At 47.9% G+C, this 25296-nt stretch overlaps 4 protein-coding genes across 18 annotated transcripts in view; 2 read left to right on the top strand and 2 right to left on the bottom strand.

The window, feature by feature from the left end:
- RUSC2 (RUN and SH3 domain containing 2) overlaps positions 1-733 on the top strand; it is a 48213-nt gene extending 47480 nt beyond the window's left edge. For 5 of the 6 annotated variants that reach the window (XM_039875451.1, XM_039875455.1, XM_039875452.1 and 2 more), the window contains one exon: positions 36-733. In XM_039875451.1, coding sequence (XP_039731385.1) covers positions 36-237 — 202 coding nt within the window. In that variant the 3' untranslated portion in view covers positions 238-733. The remainder of the gene's footprint in view (positions 1-35) is intronic. The other variant, XM_039875449.1, reaches the window with a different exon arrangement.
- Positions 676-12696, bottom strand: CIMIP2B (ciliary microtubule inner protein 2B). 8 transcript variants are annotated; one of them, XM_039875462.1, is made up of 6 exons: positions 2659-2805; positions 2041-2264; positions 1754-1952; positions 1481-1532; positions 1206-1403; positions 676-933 (listed from the first exon to the last, which is right to left on the bottom strand). In XM_039875462.1, the coding sequence occupies exons 1-6, from the start codon at positions 2712-2714 to the stop codon at positions 688-690; spliced, it is 975 nt and encodes a 324-aa protein (XP_039731396.1). In that variant the 5' UTR covers positions 2715-2805; the 3' UTR covers positions 676-687. The 8 variants fall into 8 exon arrangements, with proteins under 8 accessions (XP_039731396.1, XP_039731394.1, XP_039731395.1 ...); XM_039875468.1 differs by having other exon boundaries at positions 719-933; positions 1206-1335; positions 1481-1539; positions 1713-1952; positions 2659-2804; XM_039875465.1 differs by having other exon boundaries at positions 719-933; positions 1738-1952; positions 2659-2804.
- A 727-nt stretch (positions 12697-13423) lies between these two features.
- Positions 13424-18098, top strand: TESK1 (testis associated actin remodelling kinase 1). Of its 2 annotated transcripts, XM_039875456.1 has the most exons (10): positions 13424-13979; positions 14105-14226; positions 14356-14404; positions 14930-15076; positions 15412-15494; positions 15659-15749; positions 16005-16088; positions 16243-16332; positions 16468-16582; positions 16921-18098. In XM_039875456.1, the coding sequence occupies exons 1-10, from the start codon at positions 13761-13763 to the stop codon at positions 17805-17807; spliced, it is 1887 nt and encodes a 628-aa protein (XP_039731390.1). In that variant the 5' UTR covers positions 13424-13760; the 3' UTR covers positions 17808-18098. The 2 variants fall into 2 exon arrangements, with proteins under 2 accessions (XP_039731390.1, XP_039731391.1); XM_039875457.1 differs by lacking the exons at positions 13424-13979; positions 14105-14226; positions 14356-14404; positions 15412-15494 and having other exon boundaries at positions 14937-15076.
- Positions 18099-18199: 101 nt separating this feature from the next.
- Positions 18200-25190, bottom strand: CD72 (CD72 molecule). Of its 2 annotated transcripts, none has more exons than XM_039875458.1 (9): positions 24959-25190; positions 24739-24846; positions 24118-24189; positions 23463-23552; positions 22799-23134; positions 20220-20362; positions 19470-19588; positions 18667-18813; positions 18200-18342 (listed from the first exon to the last, which is right to left on the bottom strand). In XM_039875458.1, exons 1-8 carry the CDS (start codon positions 25038-25040, stop codon positions 18672-18674), a joined length of 1092 nt encoding a protein of 363 aa, XP_039731392.1. In that variant the 5' UTR covers positions 25041-25190; the 3' UTR covers positions 18200-18342; positions 18667-18671. The 2 variants fall into 2 exon arrangements, with proteins under 2 accessions (XP_039731392.1, XP_039731393.1); XM_039875459.1 differs by having other exon boundaries at positions 18247-18388; positions 24959-25182.
- Between the last annotated feature and the right edge of the window lie 106 nt (positions 25191-25296).

The raw sequence follows: 25296 nt of genomic DNA, 5'->3' as shown, positions 1-25296 counted from the left end.
GGGGTATCTCTGACCTCCATTTGTTGTTTCCCCAGTGAGGTAAAGGCACTATGCCACCATCTGGCCACAGGCCCCGGACAGCTGAGCTTCCACAAGGGAGATATCCTACGGGTGCTGGGACCAGCCGGAGGAGACTGGCTGCACTGCAGCCGTGGCCCTGACACAGGCCTGGTGCCTCTGGCCTATGTGACCTTGACCCCAACTCCAAGTCCAACTCCTGGAAGCAGCCAAAACTGAGGCCCTGTGCATGCTGGTGGCCTCAGGGACCCTCATAACCCTCAGACTCAGAGCCTGAGAGCCCTTCCCAAGACCTTTGGCTTGGCGACAGAGAGCAGACTGAGAGCTGGGCCACATATCCCTGTGCTCAGTGTTAATTACTCCCCCTTAATTGACCCAGTGACCTCGTCCAGATCTCCACCCAGGAAAAGATGGAAGGGACGCAGCACTGGGCTGCCAGGATTTCCCCGGACCATCTGGGCCAGCCCTTCCACGGGTACTGACAAACATGTCCCTATGGACAGAGGTGACCAGAAGGCCCATCTGCAGGGTTCCCTGGGCCAAGTGGTGAGGAGGATGGGTAACAGTATTGGGGCCAGATCCCTAAGCCCCCAACTATAAATAGGCCGCGGCCAAAGCCTGATGGTCAGAAGACGGAGGAGGAGCCCAAGCTTCTGTTTATGTATTTATTTATTTATTTATTACACCTATTAATAAAAAAGGTGCTTGGCCTCCAGCCCATTTTCTCTTTTCTCTTTGTGCCTCCCCCCACCCTCCAGCCCATCTCTCTTTCCAAAGGATGGCCGGGATAGATGAAAAGGGAAGAAAGAACTCGAAGTCCAGGTACCTATGCCACGAGCTGCTTCTGGAGGGTGCTGAGGCCCAGAGCATCATGGGTGAGATGCCCATATGTGCGACCAAACTGGAACTTATACCCTGTGTGGCCAAGAGAGTCCCTCACTTATAGTCAGTAGCATGGAAAAGCCAACTATTTCTCAGCCAGTCGCCTAGACCCTCCAAAATCTGGTTCTCACCCCGCACTGTGAACTACCTCAGTTTCCTTCTCTGCCCAATAATAAAATCACATAACCCATTATCCCCCATATCTGTTAGTTCCAATCCCCCAAACTGCTTCCACCCATCACACACAGACACACACACAAATAAATATTCCAGTCCCTAAAGCCTCCCTCTGGAGATATCCTCACCTGGCACATAGCCCCCATAGTTAGGTAAAAGACCCAGGTTCTGAGGGTAGGTCTTTGAAAGTGAGGGGAGATGTTTGAGACCCTTCTGGGGTCTCCCCCGTGAGTACGTCTGTCCAAATTCTTGAAGTGCCTGGTTGGTGAGCACAGGAAAGCTGGAGCCGAAGAGGAAGCGGGCACGGGGCACATAACCAGTGAAGCCTGGGGGGATGGGGATACTGAGTGAGGATCTCCTGGGGGCCTTCCCACGCCTTTGGTCATTACCCACTTCCCCTCACCTGACATGAAGAACTTTCGAGGATCTCTGTCATCCATGGAATAGGGGGAAGCCTTGTGAGAGAAGTTGACAGAAGGAAAACAGGGCTATCAAATTCGGCCCGTGTTCTAACAAACTCCCAGGGAAGTATAGCTGGCTGTCAAGCCCACATCCCTTGTACCCAAAGCTATGCTGCTCATGGCCACCCCAAACCTACTCAGAGGTAATGCTCCCCTCTCCAACCCCTCACCACTCCCCGCCAAGCCTTCTTGATCTCACTTGTCCCACTTCCTGCCTCAGCTCTGGCTCCTTCTCCACCTCCTGTTCTGGCTCCAGCTTGGGCTCTTGGTCTTTCTCCACGTCTTCTCCCTTGACCTCCTTTGGCAGCTCCTGACTCCCTTGTTCCCCATGCCACTGAGTAAAATCATTCAGAGCCTCAGCCCAGACCTGGCTGCAATTCTTGGCAAAGATGAACTGTGCCTGGGGGACAAAACCTGGGTGGGCAGGGGGCAAGGAAGATTTCTGTTAGTGTTTGGGACACATGTTTTAGAATGGGGGCTTGTTCATACGTGTGTTACATACCCGTGTACCCAGGGATCATGCTGGAACTGCGCCTTCCTTGCCCACGCCTGACAGGCAGGCTTCCCCTGGGGACCTCTGGAGATCTTGGAGGCCGAATGGGAGGCAGAAGTATGCGACGGGCAGGGGGCCAGGCTAGGCCAGGAGCTCCTCGAAGTAGCTGACCAGTCATCTGCCCATAGGTCTGGCCCATGCTGAACCGAAGTAGTGGGCAGTGTCCAGTGTACCTGTAGCACAGGACTCACTCATTCACCTCTAGAATCCCCCTGTCCCACCCTCCCCAGAGACAGAAGCAGAGACCTCTGAAGTCCTGATCTTTTCTGGACTCAGCTGTGTATATATTTGGAGCAGGCATTTCTCAATTCTCTGTCTTGGTTTTCAACCCTTACCCTCTGCTGTTACCCTGTTACCATAGAGAAGACAACACAAAGCTTCACAGCAGGCCCAGCTACCACTATTCCTTGCTTTTCTTTTTCCATCCAATACAATAGATATCCCAGCCCTAGGCCTCCTGTACTAGTATGTCTACTTGGCCTCCAAGGTCTGGGTGACACAGCTCCTATATCCCTATGCCCCTATTCCCAGAAGCAAACAGAGTTGTGCTCTGGGTAGAAGTCTTACCCCGGAATATAATGAGGATTCTGAGGGTTCAGCCCTGGTATGAAGGTGCTGGCCATAGCGCCATGGGAACTCAGGCAGTCTTTTGTTTCCCTTTGAGCAGAGAGGCCCTGGGCAGTGTGTACTGTGTCCAGGGCTGTGGGGCTGAGCCAGAGGCAGGGGCGGGGTGAAGGGAGGAGCGAGGGGAGGGGGCACTAGTGTGATGACTGCCAGGGCCAAGGCCAGTGGAACGGGATAGCAGAGACTCACAGGTCTGTCTACTCCAGAACAAATGCAGTCCTGCCACCTGGGAAAAGGCTGAGAACAGCCTCCCCGCTCCAGGACCTAAGGAAGCCCCGAGATGGGAGGTGGGAAAGCAAAAACTGAGGTCCATTCAGCTCTATCTCAAAAGAAGACTCTTCCTTCTGAAGCCCTCATTGGAGCACCTACCTGAGGAGACGTCGATTCTGCTCTTTGTGAGTCTTGGTTAAGGGTGATAGAGTTCCTTGGAAAAGAGGGTCTCTGAGGGGAGCCAAGAGCCCATAAGGGAGGTGTCGGGGTAAAAAGCAACCTAGAGACCTTAAGTTAATTTTTAATAATAGAGCTTGACAATTATTTATTGAATACCTACTATAATCTGGATCATCGTCCATTCAACAAATATACCATGCTCTGCTAGGCACACTCCACAGTGCCAGAATGTGTACTATGTAGGAGTCAGAAAAGCTAAGCTCCACATGACTTTGGGCAAGTCATTTAGTATTTCTGAACCCCACTATCATTTATAAAATGCAGATACTACTACTCATCCTGCTACTGTTGTGAGGCTCAAATTAATGTATTCATATGTTTTGTAACAATAAAGACCATGAAGTCAGAATGGTGGGGTGGGGAAAGAGCACAGGCGTGAGGTCAGGCAGTCATGGGCTTCTAACAGATTGTGCCCTTACCTTCTCTGAAAAGACTTAACTTCTTCTGAGCCTGAATTCCCTAAACTGTAATATGAAGGTTAATATAACCTAACCTACCAAGGTGTTATTAAGGATAAAGTCAGATAGTGTCTGTGAAAGAACTTACCCCAGCACTTGCCACACAGCTACTAAAACTCGATTTCCTTCCCTATTGTTTAGCGTTGTCTCTAAGCTTCTAACACATATGGGAAATCAATGAATGGTTAGTAAAGTCAGTGGATACAGGTTTTCTTACTGTGAAAGCTTAAGGGAAGAAGATATGAGGGAATGCTGGGGTTTAAGACAAGGAGGCAAATTAGAATTTGATAAGAAAATAATTCAGATTCTAAGAGAAGTACAGACCAGAAAGGAGAGATCTCAGAGAGAGAGAGTGATAGCATGATTAGAACTCAGCTCTGGGGCTGAGTCAGGGCCAGGCCAGTCTACCTTTCCAGGAGCTTCTGCTCTTCTCCCCCACCCCAGACTGTGACAGCGCCTGCTCTGACCAAGCATGTATCATTGACTTCTCAGGAATTGCACAAGAGCACTGGGTCCCAAGGAATACATTTCATGTTCCTCGCTGTTCTGCCAAGATCAGCCTTGGAATATGTCATTTAGAGCTAGAGTTATAAGGGACTTGGCTCTTAAGGAAATATGCTAGAGTGAGGGTGAGAGCTGAGGGGAGAGCCCAGAATAGCAGTAGTGTGTTAAGGTTAACAACCTGGATTTTTAGATTCTGTAACAGACTGTTGGTTGCACACTTTATACCTATTCCCCACCCCCACCTCCCTTCTTCCTAACAGAACCTTAATTTTGTTCTGCCGAGCAGCCAGGAACTTCAGGGACACTTGGAGCCAGCCCTAGGAGTGAATCTTGATTAGTCTGAGCCCATCACAGTGGTCCCATGCCTTTTGCTAATGACAGCTTAACATGGGCTTGTGACATTCTGGCAATATGAGGGGAAGTCTTCTAGGGTGAGGGAGAGTCCTGGGAAGAATTTCCTTGCTCTCAAAAAAGATGTACAACGAATTAAAGAGAAAGACATGGACAAGAAGGAATTATGTCTTCCTGCCTCTAGAAGTTCTGTGGATGTGATGGTAGAACTTTGGCAGTTATCATGAATCCTTGTAGAAATCTAAGCTAATCTGGGGGCAAAGCCAGAATACCTCAAAGGTAGATGGTAGAGTAGAAAGGGCTGGGTCCCCGATGGTAATGTAGAGCCACTAAATTAACCAACCTTTTTATGTAAAATAACTTCATTACTGTTAAGGCCGCTTTAAGTTTTCTTTTAGTTAGAGCCAAAGACATCACAACATAAAAGTAAAACAAGCAAAAAACCTAGTTCAGACCCTGGTTTTACTAGAGATATGGACCTTAGCCAAATTCATCTCATCAAGCCTGTTTTCTTCTCTATAAAGTGGAAAACTAATGTTACTACCCCACTGAGTAGGATAAGATAGATGAGATGATGCAATGGGCCATAAAGAGCAATGGCCCAGTGACTATCTTATGTTAACTACTAAGTAGAAATTCATAGTGTTTGGTTGGAATTCAGTGGGAATGGGAGAAAGGAAAAGAGTTTAGGACAGTAACAGAGTTTGGGATGTGCTTCAGAATCACCTAGAGTGATTTTTTAAAAATACTCATGCATGGCCCCATCCACATTTTTCTGGGAATTAAAGCCCTGGTATGTGTATGTGTATGCATGTATGTATATATGCATGTACATGTGTGTATGTGTGTATGTGTGTATATGCATGTACACACATATACACGCATGTGTGTATGTGTGTATATATGTATGTATATATATGTATATATATATGTATGTATATATATTTTTTAACTTTTTAATTTGGAAAAAACAAAAATTACAATAAAAATGTAACATTTGCCTAGATTTACCAATTATTAATAATTTACAGCTCAGAAGTATATGCTTCCATATGCTAGGAAGGAAGAAGAAGCAGATATAGACAAGCACTTATATCTATACCACACTCAAGCCTGGCCTCACAGCAGATGAATCAGGCCCTTATCAGCTAGCTGTGTCTAGGGAGGGCAGAAGGTGGAAGGCATGATGGCTTCAGCAGAAAAGGCTGTAGGCAGACTAGCCAGGTAAACAAATCTAAAACCAACTAAATTAGCTAATAACTAAGCAGTCAACTCAAGAAGCTAGAAAAGGAGGAACATCATAAGCTAAGGAAAATAGGAGGAAAAGTTTATGAAGCTAACAACGAAAACCAATAAATCAGGAAAACAACTGAAGTGATTATCATAGAAGCTGTTTAAAAAAAAAAAAAAGACAACAGAATAAGCAAACTACTAGCCTAGCTAGCCAGAAGATAAAAAAGACTACACGAAGCCCCTAATGGCATGAAGAAGTGGCTAAAAACACAGGCACACAGAATTTTTTTTTATTCTAAAAGACTATTAAGTGAAACTCTATACAACTAAACTAGAAAATCTCAGTGAGGTTAATAGGAAAATGGGCATAAAGTAGATGCCAGCATGTAGAGTTGATAGTCCCTCACTTTAGACAATCTTATAAAAGCCAGAACCAAGACAAGACTAATCACTATCACCTTTATGCTTGAACATTATTCTAGACAGTAAATGAAATAAAAATAAGTAATAAGAACTGTAAATATTGGAAAGGAAGAAAAAATTTATCTGCTTAACTAAAACCCTGAGAACCCACTGAAAAACCATAACTAATAATAGTACAATAAGATGGCTTATTATATGAAAAATATATTCAAATGTCAATCACATTCTTATTAGCCAGCATTACCAGTTAGATGACACATTAGAGGACTTCCACTTTCAGCATTATTACAGGATTGGTTTTCTTCAGAGGATTATTGAAAGGAAATCAACCTTATATGGTATAGGTCATTGCGTGTTTGTCTTTCAACCATTTGACTAGATTGTAATCCCTAGAGCAACCACTGAGAGAGTAACTAAAATATATAAGTTTAAAAAAAGGGAGGGGACAGGAAAACTAGAATGGCATGCTAAAAAATATTTATTCAAACCAAAAGAAGGTAGAAACGAAGGAACAGAGGAATAAGATAAAGCAAAAAGGACATGAGACAATAAAAATATATAACCATACAAAAACCTGTACATGATTGTTTATAGCAGCATCATTCATAACATCCAAAAAGTGGAAACAACCCAAATGACCTTCCACTTATGAACAGATAAATAACATGTTACATTCATACAACAGAATATTATTCAGCAATAAAAATGGAAGTACTGATACAAGCTATAACATGGATAAACCTTGAAAACATTACGCCAAGTAAAAGCAGCAAGATTCAAGAGACCATGTATCATATGATTCCATATATGAAATATCCAAAGGAAGCAAATCTATACAACCTGAAAATTCATGGTTGCCTAGGGCTGGGGATAAGGGAGTTTGGGGGGGATGTAGTTAGTGACTGCTAATGGACATGAGGTTTTGCCTTGGGATAATGAAAAAATTCTAGAACAATTGTGGTGATAGTTGCACAACTCTGTGAATATAATAAAAACCACTGAATTGTAAACTTTAAATGGGTGAATTATATGGTATGTGAATTATATCTCAGTATAAAGCTGATAAAAAATAAAATACAAAAAAAAACAAATCTAGTGTTAAGAAAAAGAGAAGGAAAGAAGGAAGTGGGGTGGAGGGCAAGGAAGGGAGTGAGTGAGGGAGGGAGGAGAGAAAGAACACATGAAGATCAAGTTGGGTTTATTCTATAAATGCAAAGTCAGTTAAACATTAGAAAATTGATTAATGTAACATATCATTGTTTAGAAATCTTTTCTCCCTTCCTACCACCACCTTTATAAATAGAGTGTACTTGGGCTTGGCCCTGTGACTTTCTTTGGCCACTGGAATATTGACAGACATGACATGACCAAAAGACATGGAAACAGTTGCAAAACTGTGCTTGTCGTCCTCTTGCACTTCTTCCATCACCATGAGAAGAACCTGCCCAGGCTATCCTGCTCGTCCCAGGAGGAGTGAGGGACGGATGGAGCCCAGCCAAACTCTCTAGCCAATCCCAGTTTAGAATGTTGACCCCAGTCAACCCACAGCTTTATGAGAATAAGTAATTGTGTTATGCCACTGAGTTTTGATATGGTTAGTTACACTTTTGTGATAATAGCTAATTGTTATCAATAGCTACCAAAAACAAAAAAAAACAAAAAACAAAAAAAACCCTGCAGTAAATATTAAATTTAGTAGCGAAACATTAAAAGCATTACTTTAAAGATCAGGAACAAGATATAAGTGTCTACTGCCACTACTTCACTCAACATTATATTGAAGGTTTTAAGCAAGGGAATGGAAATCAAAGGTATAAATATTAGTAATAAAATTATAAGATTTTGGATTTAATTCTCAGTGAGTTGAGAGGGTTTGAGCAGAGATTAAATTATCTGACTTACATATTAAAAGGAATATCTGGCTGCTGTGTACAGCAGTATTCCCCAAGCCCTGAGTCACAGACCAGTAATAGTCCATGGCCTATTAGGAACCAGGCTACACAGCAGGAGGTAAGTGGCAGGCTAGTGAGCAAAGCTTCATCTGTATTTGCAGCTGCTCCCCAGCACTAGCATCCCTGCCTCAGCTCCACCTCAGACCATCAGGCATTAGATTCTCAGGAGCACTGGTCCCTGGCACCAGAAAGGTTGGGGACCACTGGTATAGAGAATAGGCTATAGGGAGATAAAGGTATGAGCAGGGAGACCAGAAAGGAGGCTATTGCAATACTATAGGTAAGAACAGTGGTGACTTCAAGTGGGTTAGAGGTAGTGAAAATGTCCAAAGCAATCAGGTTATAGATAGATTTCAAACGTAGAGCATACACAATTTGCTGGTGGTCTGGATATGGAGTAGAAAGAGAGGAGTCAAAGATAACTGAATTGTCTTGCCTGAGCATCTAATTGAATTTATTGAGATAGGGAAGCCTTGAAGAAGAGCTGTAAAGAGAGGGAGGATTCAAGAGTTCTGTTTTGTACTCATCAATTTTGAAAAGGTAATTAGATATACAACTGGAGATGATAAGTAAGCAATTGAATATAGGAGTCTAGAGGGCAGAGGTTGGGGCAAGAGAGAGAAAATGAGGTCATTAGCATATAAATAGTATTTAAAGCCTTGGAGTTAATGGAATGAGCCACTGTGTATGTGAGTAGAGAAGAGGTCCCATGATGGAGCTCTGGGTACACCACAGTTGAGAGGTCAGGAAGATGAAGAAGAATCAGCAAAAGAGACATACATAGAAAGAGGAGCCTATAAAATATGAAGAGAATGAAGAAACTAATTCAAGGTATGATAATGATATTATGGTTTCCATTATAATGATATTGATATTAGGAGATAATGCTAATGAAGTATCAAGATACCTGCAACTTATTTTTAAATGGTACAATAAAAATTTTATGATGATATATATCATAGCATACCGTACCACACCACACGAGAGAAAAAAACACAACAAAATCTAAACAACTGTTAAACCTAGGGTAGGGTATATAAATGTGCTCATTATGCTTTCCTTCAACTTTTCTGCATGTCTGAAATTTTTTATAATGAGATGGTGGAGGGGACTGTTTTGAGAAGAATTACACATTCATTTAACTGTTCTACCTAAAGTTAAATAATTTATATCCATAGAACCCAGATGTGGTCTCTAAATACTATTTCCAACTAAAAGGAATCATGAAAGGGAAAAATAGCTGATACCAGCTCTAGTCTAGGAATGCGCAAAGTAAGCCAGGAAGATTTTGGTATAACAAATAGCAAGAAACCTTCAGGGTCATATCAAAAGGACTCAGGAGCCCATTTGAATAAGTCCCCACTGGCCAAAACAGACAATTTAAACATCAAAATGATAAAAACTGCCAACAATTGAGACACAGCATATAGGTGTTAAATTATGAGTTCATAATACTAAAAAAAACAAACACCTCATTGGTCCCTTTTGGAGGACACTGGGGAACCAACTCACTACTTTAAAAGCTAGTAAAATAAAAGGGAAACAATCAAGCATTTTTCTTGCCTTTCCTACATGAAATATATCTCTGGGGAACAAATAGTTGATGTGGAAAAGTTTCTCTTTGTAGAGGTATTCTACCTAGCAAACAAAGAAAGAAGGATAGAATGAGAATATCATTTGCAAACTCCTGTACTAATGAACCTAGACCAGTGGTTCTCAATCAGGGACATTTTGCCTCCTAGGGGACAACTGGCAATGTCTACAGACATTTTTCGTTGTTGCAATTGGGGAAGTTGCTACTGGCGTTCAGTAGATAGAGGCCAGGGATGCTGCTAAACCTCCTACAATGCACAGGACAGCTTCCTACAATAAAGAATTATCTGGCCCAAAATGTCAATAGTGCTGAATTTAATCAACACTGGAATAGACAATGATCATCTTTAGTTACTAACATCACAAAAAGGCCAGCAGCACTGTGCCTCCTGATAAAAGTACTAACACCACCTACGGATTAGTGTTGCCAAAATAATTAAATCTAAATCTGATTAAGTCTCTAGCACCAATTTGCCAGAAAAGCAGAGGACCGAGGAATGTGCTAAATTACACCAAAAGAAGCTCAGCAAAATTCAGACTTTGAGAAAATCTATGGGACAAATGACCTGGTTTCTTAAAAAATAAATTAAGTAGTAAGGGAAAAAAGATGGAGGATGGCCTTAAGGATTTAAAAAGATTCGAGACATATCAACTGCAAAGTATGGACCTTCGCGATTTTGACTCAAATAAACAATTTTTTTAAACTATAAAACAATGGGGAAAATGTCAACTAGATACTTGATGATATTAAGAAATTACTGTTTTTTAGGTGTGACAATGTCACTATGATTTTGTTTTAAAGAAAAATCCTTAGCAGAGGGGAGGAGGAAAATTTTAAAAATGTTTTAAAAATAATAATAAAAATTTAAAATTAAAAATAAAGAAGAATCTTTATCTTTAGAGATATTGAAATATTTATTGATGAAATTATATGTCAGAAATATGCACCAAATAAGTGAGTAGGAGGAAGACAGCAGGGGTATAAATGAAGCAAGACTGGCCATAAATTAGTCATCAGAGAATCACTGGCATAGAAGGTACATGAAAGCAGGTACTTTTACTCTACGTCACTTATGGCAACAGGACTACTGAGGCGTGGGTCTCCAACAAAATGGTCTTACTCACCCAAGGTAAATAAGGGTTTATTGTTCTGTTTGTTTGTTGTTTTTAAATTTTCCATCATAAAATGTTTGAAAAACAACAAAAGGATCTTCTAATAGCCTAACTCAAGGAACGTTTAAAACTTAGCAAAACCCTTTGCACTATTTAATGCTGTTCCTTATTATTTTTCCTAAACTCTCCATTCCTTGGATTTCATGACACCAGACTCTCTAGATTCTTTTCCTGTCTTTCAGCTTGTTTCTTCTCAGTCTCCTTCATAGACTTCTCTTCCTCAATCTGCCCTTCAACATTGATCTTCCCCAGGATTCCACTGCCGGCCTATTTCTTCCTTTATACACCTTACTTGGATGGTGGCATCCATCTTCATAGTTTTCTTTACCATTACCCCTTTGTTTATTGCAATCATTTACCTTCCTCCTCCTGGATTCATTATCTCAGTGGATATCATCCCTGTCATCTAAGCTAGAAATGTAAATATTACCATGACTGATGCTCTCTCTCTCCACAGGACTTACTTTGGATACTAATCAATCAAGTTTTCCCATACTACTTGAATGATTCCTTCTCTCTTTCCCTATTATCCCTATGCTAGTTCAGTCCCTCATCCTCTCCTGACTGAAGCAATGTCAGAGCCTACTTTCTCATCAGTCTCCCTACCTCCCTACAACCACCACAATGATCTTTCTAAAACAGGAACCTGACTCCGCAGCTTAGAATTACTATCACCAACTGTAGTAATTCTCAAACTTGGATAATTGAGTCAGATCTGTGTCAGTTAAATGATCTATTATGATACTAAAACAAAATGATGCATCAATTCCTAGCATTTATAGAACTCATACTTCTATAGAAAGCAAATTTACAAATTAAATAGTTGTAGATGTTAACATTAATGTAATGAGTGAACTTGTTTTACGGAGACCAAACTGACTCTGAAGAATGAATATGATGCACATGGTCCAGACACAGGTTGTTTTCCAGATTGGCCGGTCTCCACTGGCTCTGGAAGGACTGTGAATCAATCCTGTTCTTCCCTCCAAATTTGCGCTAAATCTTACCTCAACGAGACGGCATCTGGCCTTCTCTCGACCCTGCATTGTTTAGAATTTAAGACTGCCTTTATTCTTTTTTCATTAGCCCTTGACAATTTAAGAGTACTTGGCCCCAACTCTCATACACATGAGACAGGACTCTATTAGAAGGCGGTTACCCACACGGATGTGGATTGTGCTTTTATTCTCTTTTTGGCTTACCACAGAAATAGAAATAAAGTACTTTAGACTTTTTGAAGAGAACTCAGCCTCGCTCCAAAGCTCTGTCGCAGCCAGTTTCACTTCCGAGGCCCCGCAGCCTCCATTCCCATCACCGGCCATCCCACCGCTAGGTGGCGCTCACCGACTCCCATCACCGCTCGCCCGGAGCAGTCCACCGGCATCGAGCTATGTCACCCACCCCTAGCTATGATTGGCTATTTCACCGATGACTGGCGGGTGGAGCCAGCCGAGAACCGGAAGCAACGGGTACGGCGAGTGTACAGGGTCCCCAGCCAGTGCGTGCGCATTCAGGTCCTCGCGTCGATTAAGACGCCGCCTGCAGCTCCCCCTCTGGCCTTCAGGAACAGACCAGAGTCCTCTGTGATGGAGGGTGGAACCTGATGTGGGGTCACACTGATAAGAGCTGGGCCACACTAGGGGGAGGAGTCACGTTGAGAGGAGGGGTCACAATGACAGGTGGAGTCACTCTGAGAGCTGGGGGTCTCCCTGCATGGGAGGAATACACAGAGGGGAGTCGCACTGAAGGGTCCTGGTACACACTAATGTTGGCAGTGTCATACTAAGGAAAGGTCCCGCTGAAGGGGCGGGTTCTCACTGAGGAAGAGAGGGGTGTCCGAAGGGAAGGGCCCCTTGAGGTGCGGGATCTGGCCGAGGGGTGGGAATCTCGCGGAAGGAGGGGCTTTCTCTGTAGGTGGAGGCTCCTCTTTTGCGAGAGAAGGTCATTTGGACGAAGTAGTAAGAGGAAGGTCCAGACTGTCTGTCACTGGGCGGAGGCTCTGGAATTTGAACTTTATTCGAGGGAGGTGGGATGAGGTGAGGAGGAGTCGGGGCCACGCTAGGAATGGGCTGGCCAAGGGCCACGACCCTGGGCATTCACAGGCGACCGAAAAGGAAGATGATTCCAGATGTGTAAGATGTAGGGACGGAGACCTGGGAAATGGGCAGGTTGGGACAGGGAGGTGGTTTGTTTACTGGGCTACTTTAGATTGTGGCTGGGCCTGAGGTGTCTTTTTCCGCCCTGCTGGTCTATAAAGCCCAGGAATCGTGCAGCTTCCAGAGCCCGGCCCTCAAATGACAGTGACCTCAGGGTGTGAGGGGAGAAAGGACTCACCCGACAGCTAAAAGACATTTGAGCTGCACACATGCACAATGAGCCTTTATTGCCCTTCAGTTATTCTGCCAGGGCCCGATCTTACTCGACCGCGACGCCCCTGACCCACTCTCCTAGGGCATCGCGACCAACCGTTGGGGGTGCGTATCCGAGGGGGCGTGGCCGCTGCTTGGTGGCCGGGCTCGAAGGAGTTAAGCAGAGGCCAGGCTCAGCCCCGCCCCTGGCAGGCCGCGGAGCCTGAGCCCCAGCGGCGAAGCCTAGCGCCGCCGCCGCCGCCCGCCCGCCTCCGCCAGCGGGGAGCCCGCCTGCCCGCCGGCGCCCGGGAACTCCACCGCCACCGCCTGGCCCAGGCCTAGGCCTTGCGCAGAGCGGAGCGGAGCCGTGTCCACCCGGGCCCAGCAAGCCGGCGCGGCGGGGGCGGGACCAGGATCTTTGGCGAATCTTCCCTTCTCTAAGGCGGGAGCCGGAGCCCCGGCGCCCGGGATCGGGCTGGGCCCGCACCCATGGCGAGTGCTGCCTGCCCGGGGCCCGGGGACCCTGCCATGTGAGGCAGATCGGGGTTGGGGGCCCGGCCATGGCCGGGGAACGGCCCCCACTGCGGGGCCCTGGACCCGGGCCGGGAGAGGCGCCGGGGGAGGGGCCCCCAGGGCCGGGGGGCGCGGGTGGAGGCCCGGGCCGGGGCCGCCCCTCCTCCTACCGGGCTCTCCGCAGCGCCGTGTCCAGCTTGGCGCGCGTGGACGATTTCCACTGCGCCGAGAAGATCGGGGCCGGCTTCTTCTCGGAGGTCTACAAGGTAAGGACCAGCAGAAAGAGCAGAGGGGCGGGACCGAGCCTTAGACCGGAGGCTGGAGCGAGGGGACCCAGTCCCGGGCGACCTGTCAGATCTACCCGGGACTTGCCGGCCCCTGCCGCCCGCAGGTTCGACACCGACAGTCAGGGCAAGTCATGGTGCTGAAAATGAATAGGCTCCCCAGTAACCGGGGAAACACGCTACGGGAGGTGCAGCTGATGAATCGGCTTCGGCACCCCAATATCCTAAGGTGAGCAGCCCCAGCCGCTAGGTGGGAAGCTTGCTAGGGGGAGGAGAAAGATCCCGCTGGAAAAGTAGGAACTGTGGAGTGGCCGGCACCCTTACAGCCTACCCTCCTATCTTCCTTCCCCTCTTCTAGGTTCATGGGGGTCTGTGTGCACCAGGGGCAGCTGCACGCTCTTACAGAGGTGAGAATGGGCGAGGAGAGGGTACTCTCACCACCATCAAGGGGAGAGAGTCAGCTCCCTGGTGCTTCTATAGAGGAATAGTGAGAACCAGCAGGACCTCCTCCCAGGGAGGCGTCCCTGAACTTCCCTATGGGCAAACCACAAGTAAAAGGCCTCAGCTATTCTCATCCTCTATATCCTGTAGAACAGTACTGTCCAATAGAACCTTCTGCAGTGATGAAAATATTCTATATCTGTGCTATCCAAAACTGTAGCTGCTAGGCACATGTAGTTAGAGAGCACTGGAAATGTGGCTACTGTGACTGAGGAACTGAATGTTTAATTTTATTTAAACTCAATAATTTAAATTTAAATAGTTGCATATGTATTGGACAGGGCAGCCCTAGAATATGAATGGGGGACCCTAGAGCACTGGCTCACCCTTTTGACCTTTGTGATCTTCTTGAGTGTCCCCTGGCTTATAAATGGGAGACTAGAGACTGAAACCTTGACATTCATTCCCCTTCTCCTTTTACTATGCCCCAGTATATGAATGGGGGGACCCTGGAACAGCTGCTCAGCTCCCCAGAACCTCTATCCTGGCCTGTCAGGCTCCGCCTGGCTCTGGACATCGCCCATGGCCTGCAGTACCTGCATGCCAAAGGTGTATTCCACAGAGACCTCACATCCAAGGTAGGCTGGCCAGATGGGTGGAGGCATGAAGGGGGATTTAAGACTATTAGGTTATAACTAGCCCATGGATGTTGGAATGTAGATAACAGATATGTTAAGATGTTAGAGTAGCAAGGTATTGGAGAATGGGGGACTGGGTTGAGCGGGTGTCTCTGAGGAACTGAGCACCACATTGTGTTTTGGAGTGGCGAATGATGTTGCAAGACTGGGATGCATTAGAGAACTAGAAGATCAGAGACGGGGTTATTCTGGAGTGACAGAGCTTTTTGGGGTATAGATTGAAAGATCAAAGAGCAGCAGGTGATGGGTGTGTGGGGATGCTATGTGTATGTCAGAACTGTCTGATCCGACGGGAAGACCAAGGCTTCACAGCTGTTGTGGGTGACTTCGGGCTGGCTGAAAAGATTCCTGTGTATAGGTAAGGTGAACACCCCTGTTCCCCCAAAACTCACGGAAGACCCCTATCTAAGTGAAGCCCCCAGGAACATTTCCCTTGGAGTGGGAAGGGAGCTGACCTCAGCCCCTTTTGTTTGGGAGAATTTCTGGTGGGATGTTTCTGATGACTCTGCCCCTGCCCTACAGGGAAGGGGCAAGGAAGGAGCCATTGGCTGTGGTGGGTTCCCCCTACTGGATGGCTCCAGAGGTGTTGCGGGGTGAGCTGTATGATGAGAAGGTGAGACATCAACCCTTTAGATCCTCACGACCTTCGAGAGACCCTCTAGAGATACTCTTAAAGGACCCCATCCCAAGTTCCTAAACAACCCTACCAGATATTCAGGAGGCCCCCAAGATCCCCCTTGCCCTTTACAGGCACCCCTCCAACACATGAAAACTGTCAAGACTCCCCCCTGAATTCCTGACACTTTCTGACAAAATTCTGACATGAAAACTGTCAAGTCTTCCCCCTGACATTATCTCCTCCCCCCAGGCTGATGTTTTTGCCTTTGGGATTGTCCTCTGTGAGCTCATCGCACGAGTACCCGCAGACCCGGACTACCTACCCCGTACTGAGGTGAATGATGTCTCCAGGTTTGAAAAGGAGGAACTCCAGACTGGGCAGCTCATAACTAAGAAGGAGTCACTAGTGGTCGAGGTCCACATTAGGATACAGAAGGAAGTTAGCCAACGAAGGCTAACTTTGAGACCCCTCCTCTCTGTCCCCACAGGACTTTGGCCTGGATGTGCCTGCTTTCCGGACCCTGGTAGGGGATGACTGCCCATTGCCTTTCCTGCTCCTGGCCATCCATTGCTGCAGCGTAAGAGCTTCACCCTCCCTGCCCTCTGTCCCCATCCATCAGCTGACAAGGCTGTCCTGTTCCAGGTGATGGGAAGAAAACCAGGGACCCGATTTTGGAACACTAAGTGAAGCTGCCCCTCTCCCTACCCCTCAGATGGAACCCAGCGCTCGTGCACCCTTCACTGAAATCACCCAGCATTTGGAATGGATCCTGGAGCAGCTGCCTGAGCCAGCCCCCCTCACCAGGGCTCCCCTGACACAAATTAAGGGTAAGTGAGTGTAACCTTGACCCAACTGGAGTCTTTTTGCCTCTCTCCTCCTTAGAATTCAGGGAATTATCTGAGGGAAACTAAGTACATTTATTAATTGAGAAGGGGGTGGGGCGAGAGGACATTTCAACTAAGATAGTTTTCTAATTCTAGAGCTTGAAGGAAGGAAAAAAGGAAAGAGGTAAAAGGGGTCTGGAGGTAACATCTTCCCCTTTCCAAAGCATCCTATCAGACTCCCTTTTCTAAGCTCTAGTCCCACCACCCTCTTGGAGAATAAACGAGGCCCGTAAGAAATTATCAATGCTGAGAACAGTGATCACAGACTTCTCTGTCTACAGGGTCTGTTCCAAGAGGGGGTCCCTCTGCCACGCTTCCCAGACCAGATCCCCGGCTCTCCCGAAGCCGGTCAGACCTCTTCCTGCCCCCATCACCAGAATCACTCCCCAACTGGGGGGACAGTCTGACTCGAGTCAACCCCTTCTCACTGCGGGAAGACCTCAGGGGTGGCAAGATCAAGCTCCTGGACACACCCAGCAAGCCAGTCGCCCCTCTGCCCCTTGTACTACCATCACCACTGCCCTCCAGCCAGCTGCCCTTGGTGACTACTCCAGAGACCCTCGTCCAGCCTGGGACACCTGCTCGTCGCTGCCGCTCACTACCATCATCCCCTGAGCTCCCCCGACGTATGGAGACAGCATTGCCAGGTCCTGGCCCTCCCGCTGTGGGCCCCTCAGCTGAAGAGAACATGGAGTGTGAGGGCAGTAGTCCGGAGCCAGAACCCCCAGGACCAGCTCCCCAGCTGCCCCTGGCTGTGGCCACAGACAACTTCATCAGCACTTGTTCCTCGGCCTCCCAGCCCTGGTCCCCTAGGTCGGGACCTCCCCTTAACAACAACCCCCCAGCTGTGGTAGTGAACTCCCCACAAGGCTGGGCCGGGGAGCCCTGGAACCGGGCCCAACATAGCCTGCCCCAGGCAGCAGCCCTGGAGCGGACAGAACCTTCACCACCCCCTTCAGTTCCCCGGGAGTCCGATGAGGGGCTGCCCTGCCCTGGCTGCTGCCTTGGCCCCTTCAGCTTTGGCTTCCTGTCCATGTGCCCCCGCCCCACACCAGCTGTTGCCCGCTACCGCAACCTGAACTGTGAGGCGGGCAGTCTTCTATGCCACCGAGGGCACCATGCCAAGCCACCCACAACTAGCCTGCAGCTGCCTGGGGCACGCTCTTAGCAATGGAGCCTGTGGTCTCAGGCCTCCAACTTTAGCCTTCAGGATGCCCTGTGAGGACAGAGCACATGCTGGACAGTGCCAGCCCCAGATTGGCTGACCGGCTATCCTGCCCCTATAGGGGAACCTCAGCATGGACTCAAGGGACAGAACATTTCCTATCCAACCCCTGGGCTTGCTATCCCGTGGGGATCACTGAACCAGACACAGCACTGCTGACACACGAGACTAACACGTGCAGATTATTTAAAAATATTTCAATAAAACTGCCTGGCTGGCTCCGGGCTGCCCCTATCCACTCAGCCCGTGCGCCCTCCTCCCCCTAACCCCCCATTCCACTATGGGAGGTTCTTGGGGACGCCAAAATCTCTTCTAGAGGTTTCTTCCCCCTTTTCCCAGGAACAGTCCAGTTTCTGGGATAGGATTTCAAGCAGGCAGCAGACTGGCTAGAAGTGTTGAGCATGGATTAACCCTTGGCCGGGCACTGTTCAAGAAGAATGAGGAAACGCTGGAGGGAGATGATCTTGGGACCTGCAGGCTGCAGATTAGAGATGAGGGGCATGGGCTCTTATTGGCATGAGTATCTGAAAGAGTAAAGCATCAGCGAACCCCACAGTTGATGGTCACTAAGAAACCCTCATCCAGCTCACTCTGTCTCCCCAGCTCCTAGACAACCCCATCACTGGCCTCCCTTCATCTCCCAGCCTTCCCTGTGCAACCTCCTTGACATAAGCAGACCAAGTGCCTGGAGGCTGTGGGCATGACTGTCATTCCCAGGAACAAGCTTCCCCCGACCTCTGGGCCCCTGCTGAGTCCCACTCCCCTCAGGTTCCCATGCCTCAGTCCCATCCCTCACTCTTACCCAGCTCAGTGCAAAGAGCGGTCCCCATCTGGAAACCTAAAAGCTGCCATCTCACAGATGCACGGAAGACGATTATTACACTCCGCTGAGTGTACTTTTGGCCACCAGGCTTGTATCTTGATACATCTTTGGTTTTGAGCATAAGACCTATATAGTGGTGAAATAGAGCAGCAATAATCTCTGGTCCCCTCTCTTCCTTTCTCTTCCTTTGATCTGCATAAAACCTAGCCCAAGTCCTAACTCACCCTGCCTACCTAAGGCCACGTTTGGGCGCAGTTCAGGGACGTCTGGATTCCAAACCAAAGAGGCTTTCAGACCAGGGAGGGGAAAATAACTCGAGGTCTTAAAGGTGGAAACTCCAGTTAGGGAACACAGGAGGTAACCATTCTGTTTGAGGTCCCTGGGTTGGACCTCAAAGGTGCTCCGCTGCTTCCTTGGTCCCCTGAGGCTACTCCCCAAATGGCCCTGGCTGAGAACGTATAGCCTCAGTTTGGGTAGCCTTGTCGAAGGACAGTAAGTTCGAATGCCAGGGTCCTTCATCAGCCCTAACTTCTGAGAAAAAAATAACATGGGTCCCAACCTAGTAATTAAAAATAAAAGCATGGGCCAGGGATTTCTAGGAAGTAGGGCTATAATAGAGAATAGAAATGCCCTAAAGAGTTATTAATAGAGGAAATGGACACATAGGCAATTACGATATTGGTTGTGAAAGGTTTGGGAACAGGACCTGGAAGGAAATGTCATTAATGTCTTTATGAAGGGATTATGCAATTGAAAAGACCCAAAAGTCCTAACAAACTTACCCAGAGTCTTTTACACCATTAGTCCACTGCTGGTCCTTATTAGAGTTGAGGGTAATCCAATATGTTTCAGACAAAATATTGGAAGTAAACATCTTACCTAAGCTGCTGCGATAAGGTTCCTGAGGGGAGATTCAGAGAGACCAGAGGTAAATGGAGAGTGATGACAAATAGTAGAATGGGGAATGGGTATAAAAGAGGAGACTTGGACTGATGGAAGAAAATGAACACTCTAGGGGGACCTAGGAGCTTTGACAAGAGGACTGTATCCACCTTTGGTACATGACATCAGCTCATCAGTGACCTATCCCTGCATCCTTCAAATGCCACCCTGTAGATAGATACAGGCTCACCCTTCGGGGTCATCTCCCGGATGAATAGAAACTTCTGCCAGCCTTTGAAAGGGAGTGATTCTGTGGGGCTGCTGTGGTCACAAGGAACCAATTCCTACAATCCAGCCCACCAGGTATGGGGTCTCTCTGCCTGAAAGGCCATGACAGTCAGAGAATCTGTTAGGCAGCCCAGAATGCTGACTAGAAAGCAGAGATGAGAAGCAAGTAAAAGTAAAAGTGGTTCATAAGACAATTCTCATGCCAGCTCTGTCAGTTAGTAGGGATTGCTTGGAGCACTATGCTGAGAAGCTGCATAAAAAAAGAAATGCATGCTATCCGTGCACTGCCATTCCTGACTTGACAGTATATGTCCCTTTACCTAACAGTACCCACTACAGTCTGTGAATAAGGGTATGCTTACTGAAAAAGAATAGTCATTGACTACAGCCAGGTTGGAGGACAGAGATTTACAATAGTTTTGGCTCTCTCTCCAACTTCTTTTAACAGGTGAGATGAGAAAGCAATTCCTCTCGTTCAGTATCCATCCCACAGGACAGCAGGTATCTAAAAAAAAAAGAAAGAATGTGACAGCACAGCCAGACCTAGGAGGGAGATCTCAACACTTGGGATGAAAGTGACCACTCAGCAATCTAGTTGCTAACAATATTCCCCTGCATCTGATCTTAACGACTTCATTGACTTCTAGCCCTTGATCTTTGCAATCTTTCTGGATGTGCCACACCTGCATATACTTAGTATAAGCCTTTAACACTCAGCAACTTTACTCTTTAACAATCTAGGAGGTTTAATAGGGCTAACGGTGCTATTCCCAATTTCTGAATGATTCCAGTCCCCCACTCCCATTTTAGCTAACCTCACCTGGGCCCCCCATAAGTGTTCAGTGGGCCACTCGTTCATCTCATTAGCTCCCTAAAGCATTCCCCACTGCATATTCAACTTTCCCACACTCCTCAAGCTGCTAGCTACCTCCTTTCTCTCCACTCTTCCACAAGTAGACAACCTTAGTTCCTGCTTTGCTAAAATCGTCAGACACTCTCCGTGAACTCTCGTCATTTCCCTCCTCTCCACCTCAAAATTTCTCTTCTCTTTTCCTCTTTTCCTGACCATCCATAAAAAATAAACATCCCTCTTTCTTTAACATCCCACAACTCGATCTGTTGTGCTCCTGACCCCAACCCACCTCTTTCCATTGTTTTTTTTTTATCAGTCCTCTCCCTGTCACTCAAAAAATCATTCCTTCTCCACTAGCTCCCGCTCTTCTATCTACATTTTCTCATGTGCCCACCCAACTACTCTCTCGAACTGCTATCCTATAGCAACTTAAAGGAATAAAAAGAAGTACCTGTGGCCAAAAAGAAGAGGGCGAGGGAATAAGTGGCATGCTGAAAGGTCAGTAGGGGTCCTGGAAGCCATGTTAAGGATTTTTTATTTTAATATTACAAGGAAGAGAAAGCGAATGTAGAGTTTTACATAGAGGAATTTTGTTCATTCCCTAGATCCCAAATGCCTGGGTGCAGTGCTGGACATATAGTATTTACAAAAATCTTCATCAGATTTTTGTTTCTAAAGGATTATCCTGCCTGCAATATGAAGAGTGGAATGGGGGTTTGGGAAAATGTTTAGGAAAAACATCCAGCAAGCTGTTGTACTTATCCTTCCAAGAGATGAGGGTAGGCAAAAATGCAAATGGATACATAGACTTGGTGGTGGAAAATGGAGAGAATTCTTCTATGACAGAATAGAGCATCTGCTGAAAGTGAGAGAGAAAGTAGTAGGGTAAGGAGTTATGGGGAGCAAGATGACCACTGCAGTTGCCAGGCAGCGCTGAAGCCCTAGCTGAGGTTGAAACTAGAGTTTCAGTGGCATCCAACAGAATGATTACACAATTTGTCACACCTGGGTGCAGGCATGGGCAAGGTGGACAGTTGAGTTTATCTAGAGTTGAGATATTGCCACTCAGGTGCAACATGAAGGACAATGGAACAAAGGAGTGGGCGGTTGAAATGATGGACCCCAGAATGCAAGATGGGTAGAGAGAGAAGTGAGGACAGGTGACGGCTGATGAAAAGGAGAAACGGGAGTTAATGGGTTGGAGGCCTCAATGCAGTTGAAGAAGTGTGGGGAAAGCCTAGATGGGGGGCAGCTGTGGTCACAGTGGAGGTCTGAAACTGTCCTTTCAGTGGAAGAGCAGTTTGGGTTGCTGAGGTCTAGGGTGTAGCTGTGGGGATGGGTGGCAGCACTGGCAAGGAACTGAGGGTCATAGAGAATAAGAAGGTAAAAAACAACAACAAAAAAATGAGGGCTGGTAGTGTACGCACATAATCTCTCTGTCTTAAGCCTTGGGAAAGTAACCAGATGCTCCTTGAGGCTAGACTGAGCCTAACCTCGACTACAGATAACCAGTCCACAAACATTCTAGTCCCCTTGGGCCTAGAACCCGGCCTTGAACCTCAGCCTGTTTGGCACGACCCCTCACCTTTTATGTGTCCCCCTTCCTCATCTCCACATACTGACTGGGTGAATACTCCACCCCAGTTTCCTACCCCTACATTACCCCCACCCACCTCAATGTGTCACTCATACTTGAGAGCTTCAACTGCCTTGTCCCACCACCAGATTGTACCTAGTCAATCAGTAATTTTTAACCTTTTTGAGAATCTCAGATGTAGTGAAAACTAATTAAAGCTATAGACCCTCTCCTTAGAAAAATATACAAACAACCAATCCTTGACACTGATATCAAGCCAGATGAGATCTGAGTTTGCTGCTTTAGAGTGTGATTTTCAGGCTGGCTGTTCCCCTCCTCTCTCCCACAGTGTCTGCCTTAGAGCTGGGAGAGTCTCCCCAAATCTAGTATGTAGCTTGATCCTTCTTCCCGTTGGCTAAGGCTGCATACTCATGTCAGCCACCACTATGGTTCCTTACCCATTTCCTGAACAACAGCAGACCCTCCCATCTCTCCTCTCCCAGAGCAGTTACCTGGTGAGGGGCATATAAACAAAGGCTTCAGTGTGTCCTGCATGCAGTTCAGCCTCTCCTCCAAGGTCCTCCTCCGTTCCTCCTCACTTCGCAGGGTCTCCTTTGTCTTCTCCCTGTCAGACTGGCAGGCCTGTAACTGCTCTTTGACATCTTGGCAGTCCCTCTGTTCCACCTGTAGTGCTTCCTGACTCTGGGCCAGCTCCCTCCTGGCCCCCTGTAGATCCTGTTCCCTCTGCCCCAGCTGGCTGATACTTAGGCGGAGCTGCTGGCTCAGACTGCTGTTAGTGGCTTCTAGAACCCTTTTGGTGTGCTGGAGCTGCTGAGACACCTGCAGATCTGTTTGGCCATAAAGAGAGATTTGGAGGGCATCTTCAGCTGTGACCTGTTGCCCTGAGACTTCAATGTCATTTTTCTGCTTCTTAACAACTTTTTGCTTATCGGGCTGAAACCTAAGATCTGACTGCCTAAAGCCTGAGGTACTGGATTAAGTGAGGACAATTTAGAAAGACATACTGCTCTAAAACAGACCTGGCTGGAAACCAGACCGAAAGCTAAGGATGTGGTGGTAGTAGCTCCGGACCCTCCGGAGGAAGGGCAGCTTGTTGGGGAGAGTAAGGAAGAAAGTTGTTTCGGCTAAGTGGGAAATGGGGGCAGCCATACTCACAGCGCACTCCCAAGGAGATGGCAGCCATCCCTAACAGCAGGCAGGTGAGGAGCAGGCTCAGAAGGAGGTATTTGGACCAGGCTGCACAGCCTTAGGGAGACAGTGGGATGAGGGGCAGTTAGCCTCAAGAAAGGGTTTATAGACCGAAGGGGTGGGTGGGGAGATAAACGGAAAAGAGCCTCTCTCAGACGACGTGGTGCAGGCTTGGTGTTTTTTCTCCCGCAGGCAGTGAGTTTCCGCAGATAGCAGAGGGAAGGCGTTCCAGAATAAGGGCTGGGGATTGTTACTGGTAAGCAGGACTGAGGGCGCTACCTGGTAGGAGCGGGCACTAAATCTCAGACCGAGAAAGGGCGAGAGGTATGTGGATGCAGACCTTCGCCAGAGGCGAAAGGCGGAGAGGATCTGGGTCGACACGTTAGAAAGATGCACGTGAAGGTGGCCGGGGAGGGCGTCGCGGGGCTGCCCAGGTGGTCCGGGGGGGCTGCGCCCCAGGCTCACTCCCGGGACCTGACCTGCACACCGCACAGCCCAGCAACACCAGCGCCCGGCCGGGCGCCACCACGTCGCTCCGCGCCCACCCCCGCCCGGCCTCGCGGGCTTGGCAAAGAGAGCGAGGACGCCTACGCGCGCGGGGCCGGGAGGGCGCGGAACTCACAGCCCAGAAGCCTGCTGTCGGCTGGTGACGTCACGAAGCTCCAGGACGCTGTTGGCAGCTCCAAATGGACTCCTGCGCATGGCGAGAGAGTCCAATTCGAAGATGGAAAGCTCCGGGAAATGCCCCTTTCCCGCCCCACCCACCAACCCCGTCCACCGCGCTGAGATTCCAATGCCGCTCCTTGCCTTCTGCAACTGTTCCGGGTTGGCCTTAGCACTCTCCAGAGTTCCTCAGCTACCCAGGGATCCCCTCCTTGCCCTCCAGGGTCTCCCTTTATCTTTTCTGCAGGGTCCCTCTCTGTCTGCCCCAAACCCTCTCTTGGGAGTGCTCTCACCCTCTCCCCGCTCCTGTGAGTCCTCATTTCCCATTCGAACTCATCTCCCACAGGGCTGCCCTCCCCAGTCCTGTCTCCCCACTGGGATCTTCACATTGCTTCTGGGAGCTTCGATTCTTCCCCTGGCTGCCAGTCCTCATTCTTCTCTTTCCTAAGAACCTCCCCACCCACCTCCTTTTCTCAAGAGTATTGCCCTCCTAAGAATACTGCCGACTCCCCAGCTCAAGACACAGCCCTCCACCCTCAACCCCTTCCCCGGAAATACACATCCCCTGGGCTCTTCATACTGGTTTTGTCTCCTAGTCCAGAGGCAGCCAAGCTCAAGGCTCCCCCTGAGATTGGGGGTACTTGCACATTCTCATAGGTGAGTTCCCCATCCTCATCAGCCTCTGGGTCTGGAGAGGAGAGAAAAGGGACCAAGATGGGGGTGGGGAATGGGGGTCTGTGGGGTGGGATCATGAAGGAGGATGGGGATGCAGAATCATGGTGATGCTCATTCACCCTTACCCTTTCCTAACTGGCTGGAGATGTTCTTCTTCAGGGGAGCCTTCACAAATCGCAGGTCTGCGTAAGTGACAGCCTCGGCCATGGTCCTGGGCACCTCTGCCCCTCCCGTCTTCCCCTCTTCCAATGGCACCAAGCTTCCCTTGCTGCTCTCCCCTCTGTCCTTTTGTAACTTTAGGCTCTGTGTTCCCTCTGTGACTGTATGGCTTAGTGCTTTGCCCTGTGCCCTCCAGTCACAAAAGAGGAAGATGTGAGCAAGTCTCAGACAGATGGGTTCAGTGAAGCGGATGGTATCCCTGAGCACTGGCCAGAGGGTCAGGGGAAGGGAAACTAAGGTCCAG

The sequence above is a fragment of the Pteropus medius genome, unplaced genomic scaffold (genome assembly GCF_902729225.1).
Source record: "Pteropus medius unplaced genomic scaffold, Ma_sr-lr_union100, whole genome shotgun sequence".
Taxonomy (NCBI): Eukaryota; Metazoa; Chordata; class Mammalia; order Chiroptera; family Pteropodidae; genus Pteropus; species Pteropus medius.
Note: the sequence above shows the minus strand (reverse complement) of the source record. Positions and strands in the feature narration are given on the sequence as shown.